The sequence below is a fragment of the Chrysemys picta genome, chromosome 11 (genome assembly GCF_011386835.1).
Source record: "Chrysemys picta bellii isolate R12L10 chromosome 11, ASM1138683v2, whole genome shotgun sequence".
In the NCBI taxonomy this organism is placed as follows: domain Eukaryota; kingdom Metazoa; phylum Chordata; order Testudines; family Emydidae; genus Chrysemys; species Chrysemys picta.
In genome coordinates, this window is record NC_088801.1 from 8147090 (window position 1) to 8152878 (window position 5789).

The 5789-nt window shown below is 48.7% G+C and overlaps 1 protein-coding gene across 1 annotated transcript; it reads right to left on the bottom strand.

The window, feature by feature from the left end:
- Positions 1-1174: 1174 nt before the first annotated feature.
- Positions 1175-4178, bottom strand: LOC135974299 (uncharacterized). Its single transcript, XM_065561461.1, has 2 exons — positions 3284-4178; positions 1175-2687 (listed from the first exon to the last, which is right to left on the bottom strand). The coding sequence occupies exons 1-2, from the start codon at positions 3822-3824 to the stop codon at positions 2185-2187; spliced, it is 1044 nt and encodes a 347-aa protein (XP_065417533.1). The 5' UTR covers positions 3825-4178; the 3' UTR covers positions 1175-2184.
- Between the last annotated feature and the right edge of the window lie 1611 nt (positions 4179-5789).

A 5789-nucleotide genomic window follows, 5' to 3' on the forward strand; every position in this document is an offset into this window, starting at 1 on the left:
AGCCGTAGGGCTGCATTGCACCAGCCCCTTGCCAGGCGATGGTATATTATGACTGGTACCCATCGTCGTCGTATTGGTGTGGCTGTCAATCATGGCCACCTGGGCAGACATGCTACTGTTTCGATGATGATGGCTACCAGTCGTAATATACTATTTTCTGCCAATTGCCCAGTATTGTCTGCTAAGCACCCAGAAGAGGCCGAGGGCGATGCTGGGTGCTGGCGGACGTGGGGCTGGCAGACGTGGGGCTGCATTGCTACACAGCAGCAGCCCCTTGCCTTTTGGCAGATGATGGTATATTATGATTGGTACCCATCGTCGTCATATTGGTATGGCTGTCACTCATGCTGCACCGTCGGCTGCCACCTTAAGATGTAAAAAATAGATTTGTTCTGTATTCATATGCTTCCCCTTCCTCCGTGAAATCAATGGCCTGCTAAGCCCAGGGTTTTCATTTTAATCTTTGGGGGGACCATTCTGTGTGACAGTTGTTTGTGTTTCTCCCTGTTCCTGTACCTGTACGCCATGTCGTCACTCGGCCCTCCCTCCCTCCCGCCCTCCCTCCTTCTCCTGGTCCATCAGATACTACTTTCGCGCCTTTTTTCTGACCAGGCGCCATAGCTAGCACTGGGATCATGGAGCCCGCTCAGATCACCGCAGCAATTATGAGCACTATGAACACCACGCGCATTGTCCTGGAGTATATGCAGAGCCAGGACATGCCAAGGCGAAACCCGGACCAGGCGAGGAGGCGATTGCAGCGCGGCGACGAGAGTGATGAGGAAATTGACATGGACATAGACCTCTCACAAGGCACAGGCACCAGCAATGTGGAAATCATGGTGTCACTGGGGCAGGTTGATGCCGTGGAACGCCGATTCTGGGCCCGGGAAACAAGCACAGACTGGTGGGACCGCATCGTGCTGCAGGTATGGGACGATTCCCAGTGGCTGAGAAACTTTCGCATGCGTAAGGGCACTTTCATGGAACTTTGTGACTTGCTGTCCCCTGCCCTGAAATGCCAGGATACCAAGATGAGAGCAGCCCTCACAGTTGAGAAGCGAGTGGCGATAGCCCTGTGGAAGCTTGCAACGCCAGACAGCTACCGGTCAGTCGGGAATCAATTTGGAGTGGGCAAATCTACGGTGGGGGCTGCTGTGATCCAATTTGCCAGGGCAATGAAAGACCTGGTGATAGCAAGGGTAGTGACTCTGGGCAACGTGCAGTCAATAGTGGATGGTTTTGCTGAAATGGGATTCCCAAACTGTGGCGGGGCCATAGACGGAACCCATATCCCTATCTTGTCACCGGAGCACCAAGCCACCGACTACGTAAACCGCAAGGGGTACTTTTCAATGCTGCTGCAAGCCCTGGTGGATCACAAGGGACGTTTCACCAACATCAACGTGGGATGGCCGGGAAAGGTACATGATGCTCGCGTCTTCAGGAACTCTGCTCTGTTTCGAAAGCTGGAGGAAGGGACTTTCTTCCCGGACCAGAAAGTGACCATTGGGGATGTTGAAATGCCTATCGTGATCCTTGGGGACCCAGCCTACCCCTTAATGCCATGGCTCATGAAGCCGTACACAGGCAGCCTGGACAGGAGTCAGGACCTGTTCAACTACAGGCTGAGCAAGTGCCGAATGGTGGTGGAATGTGCATTTGGACGTTTAAAAGCGCGCTGGCGCAGCTTACTGACTCGCTCAGACCTCAGCGAAAAGAATATCCCCATTGTTATTGCTACTTGCTGTGCGCTCCACAATATCTGTGAGAGTAAGGGGGAGACCTTTATGGCGGGGTGGGAGGTTGAGGCAACTCGCCTGGCCGCTGATTACGCGCAGCCAGACACCAGGGCGGTTAGAGGAGCACAGCAGGGCGCGGTGCGCATCAGAGAAGCTTTGAAAACGAGTTTTGTGACTGGCCAGGCTACTGTGTGAAACTTCTGTTTGTTTCTCCTTGATGAACCCTCCAAACCCCCCCCCCGACCCGGTTCACTCTACTTCCCTGTAAACCAACCACCCCACCCCACCCTCCCCTCCCGCTTGCAGAGGCAATAAAGTCATTTTTTTTTAACATTCATGCATTCTTTATTAGTTCCTTACAGAGGTAGGGGGATAATTGCCAAGGTAGCCTGGGATGGGTGGGGGAGGAGGGATGGAAAAGGACACACTGCATTTTAAAACTTTAACTCTTATTGAAGGCCAGCCTTCTGATGCTTGGGCGATCATCTGGGGTGGAGTGACTGGGTGGACGGAGGCCCCCCCACCGTGTTCTTGGGCGTCTGGGTGAGGAGGCTATGGAACTTGGGGAGGAGGGCTGTTGGTTACACAGGGGCTGTAGCGGCGGTCTCTGCTCCTGCTGCCTTTCCTGCAACTCAACCATACGCTCGAGCATATCAGTTTGATGCTCCAGCAGACGGAGCATTGCCTCTTGCCGTCTGTCTGCAAGCTGACGCCACCTATCGTCTTCAGCCCGCCACTTGCTCTGTTCTTCCCGCGATTCAGCCCGCCACCTCTCCTCTCGTTCATATTGGGCTTTTCTCATCTCCGTCATTGACTGCCTCCACGCATTCTGCTGTGCTCTATCAGCCTGGGCGGACATCTGCAGCTCCGTGAACATCTCGTCCCTCGTCCTACGTTTTCTCTTTCTAATGTTCACGAGCCTCTGCGAAGGAGAAACATTTGCAGCTGGCGGAGGAGAAGGGAGAGGTGGTTAAAAAAGACACATTTTAGAGAACAATGGGTACACTCTTTCATTACAAGGTCGCATATTTCGGCTTGCAGGCAGCCATCGTAGGCCACAGTGTTTTGGCTTTTTTAACCTTCTTAACATGCGGGAAAGGTTGCAAACAGCAGCGCATTTCCCATATCAAGGATGAATTGGGTTGTCCATTTAAAATGGGGTTTCAATGTAAAAGGAGGGGGCTGCGGTTTCCCGGTTAACATGCGGCACAAACACAAGTAAACCCCCCCCCCACACACACACACACGATTCTCTGGGATGATCACTTCACCCCTCCCCCCACCGCGTGGTTAACAGCGGGGAACATTTCTGGTCAGAAGAGCAGGAACGGGCGCCTCTGAATGTCCCCTTAATAAAATCACCCCATTTCAACCAGGAGAGCTTTCTGGAGATGTCCCTGGAGGATTTCCGCTCCATCCCCATACACGTTAACAGACTTTTCCAGTAGATGTACTGGCCGCGATTGCCAGGGCAAAGTAATCATTAAACACGCTTGCTTTTTTTTTGTAATCTTTACAAATAGTTACAAAGTTACACTCACCAGAGGTCTCCTGTGTGCCCTGAGGGTCTTGGGTGAGTTCGGGGGTTACTGGTTCCAGGTCCAGGGTCACAAACATATCCTGGCTGTTGGGGAAACCGGTTTCTCCGCTTCCTTGCTGCTGTGAGCTACCTACAGTACCTCCATCGTCATCTTCCTCGTTCCCCGAACCGTCTTCCCTGTGTGTTTCTCCAGTGAGAGAGTCATAGCACACGGTTGGGGTAGTGGTGGCTGCACCCCCTAGGATCGCATGCAGCTCCGCGTAGTAGCGGCAAGTTTGCGGCTCTGCCACGGACCTTCCGTTTGCTTCTCTGGCTTTGTGGTAAGCTTGCCGTAGCTCCTTAATTTTCACGCGGCACTGCTGTGTGTCCCTGTTATGGCCTCGGTCCTTCATGGCCTTGGAGATCTTTTCTAATACTTTGCCATTTCTTTTACTGCTACGGAGTTCAGCTATCACTGCTTCATCTCCCCATATGGCGAGCAGATCTCGTACCTCCCGTTCGGTCCATGCTGGAGCTCTTTTGCGATCCTGGGAGGACTCCATCACGGTTACCTGTGCTGATGAGCTCTGCGGGGTCACCTGTGCTCTCCACGCTGGACAAACAGGAAATGAAATTCAAACCTTCGCGGGTCTTTTCCTGTCTACCTGGTCAGTGCATCTGAGTTGAGAGTGCTGTCCAGAGCGGTCACAATGAAGCACTGTGGGATAGCTCCCGGAGGCCAATAACGTCGAATTCCGTCCACACTACCCCAATTCCGACCCGCAAAGACCGGTTTTATCGCTAATCCCCTCGTCAGAGGTGGTGTAAAGAAACCGGTTTAAAGGACCCTTTAAGTCGAAAGAAAGGGCTTCGTTGTGTGGACGTGTCCAGGCTTAATTCGGTTTAACGCTGCTAAAGTCGACCTAAACCCGTAATGTAGACCAGGCCAGAGTTGGTAAGACAACTCCCACCTGTTTATGCTCTCTGTATGTGTGTATATATATATCTCCTCAATATTTATTCCACTCTATATGCATCCGAAGAAGTGGGCTGTAGTCCACGAAAGCTTATGCTCTAATAAATTTGTTAGTCTCTAAGGTGCCACAAGGACTCCTGTTCTTTTTGAGGAGAAAATCTGTTTCTCAGAGGCTGCAATTCTAGCTGGCCCTTTCTCAGACCATGCAGGTTTTAAGGATGCTTTATTCCCTCACTGTATTGGCTGCTCTCAGAAAGGCCAACCAGAATCAAGCCCAAAGAGATTTTTTTAATGACTCTGAGATGTATCCATTGAATTTTCAAATTTATCAAATTATCAAAATGTATCAGAATTATCAAGGTTTGAAATATGAGGCCAAGTATTTGCAATAGATGAGCCAAGCTCTAAAATCCTGCTGAACTCTGCTTTCACTTTACATTAATGTAAACCTAGTGACTAATGTAAATCCCAGTGAGTTCATTTGGATTTGGATCACACCACATTTCCCTGGACTTCAGTAGAGTTACTCTGGATTTACAAAGGTACGATTAGGTGACCACTTATGCCTTATTTTTTTCCACGTAAACTCTTATTAACTTCAGTGGGAGTTTTGCCTGACTCAGGACTATGGCCCATTATTGTTACTGCAACAAAAGCCAATGAAAAATCACTATTTTGGGCTGTCATTACTAGCTATTTCATTGGTTTATTCTTAACGTAGATACATAGTCATGATTACTGTCTTCTGTTTCCCAATGGAGAACAATCCTATGAAATGTTGCTAGAGACTGGCAGACAAAAAGACATTTTTAATCAAGAAACACAAACAGATTAGTAAATGCAAGAGAATTTTCTATTAAGGTAAAACATTTTGCCCTGTAGAACTGCCCAATTCTGTATGACATGATCCACTCTCGCAACCCCATATTTTCTGCACAAAGAGAAAGTGAAATTGACATATTTAATATGGTTATATTTCCCTCACCTTTTTTAATAGTCTCAAACTGGACCTGTAAATCCTCTGTGGAGATTCCCAATACAAAGATGATGCTAAAAAATATAATCCCCTTGGAAACTTAGTTTATCTGGAATGAGGATTTTCCCAGCAATCAGCTGCTGGGTTTCCAAGAACCTTTCCTGAATGTGAAACTTTTCAGAGCGTTCCATTGGAGTTCAAAAGCACAGAGAGAGATTTGAGAACAATGCTTTTCTAGGCTACCAGAGCTGGCATTCACCCAGGCCTTTACAATTTCAGCCTTTGAGCAATGACTCCTGTGGATTTACACTGTACATGTGTGAGCACTTCCACTGATTTCTGCATGCAGAAGTGGAGTTTTTAGGTATTTAATCTAAAAGCAAAAGAAGCTTGTCCTCCTTGCCCTCAAATCCAAATCCCTTGTTAGTTTAATTTCTGAAGAGGGAGCAAAATCAGTTTTTCTTTTCATATAACTGCCAGAATGAGATTCTAAGCAGTTTTCCAATCTCAGTTTTGCTGTTTCACTTCACTCCATTATAAGAAGGCATTTATTTTCAAATGTAGCCTTCTTTACAA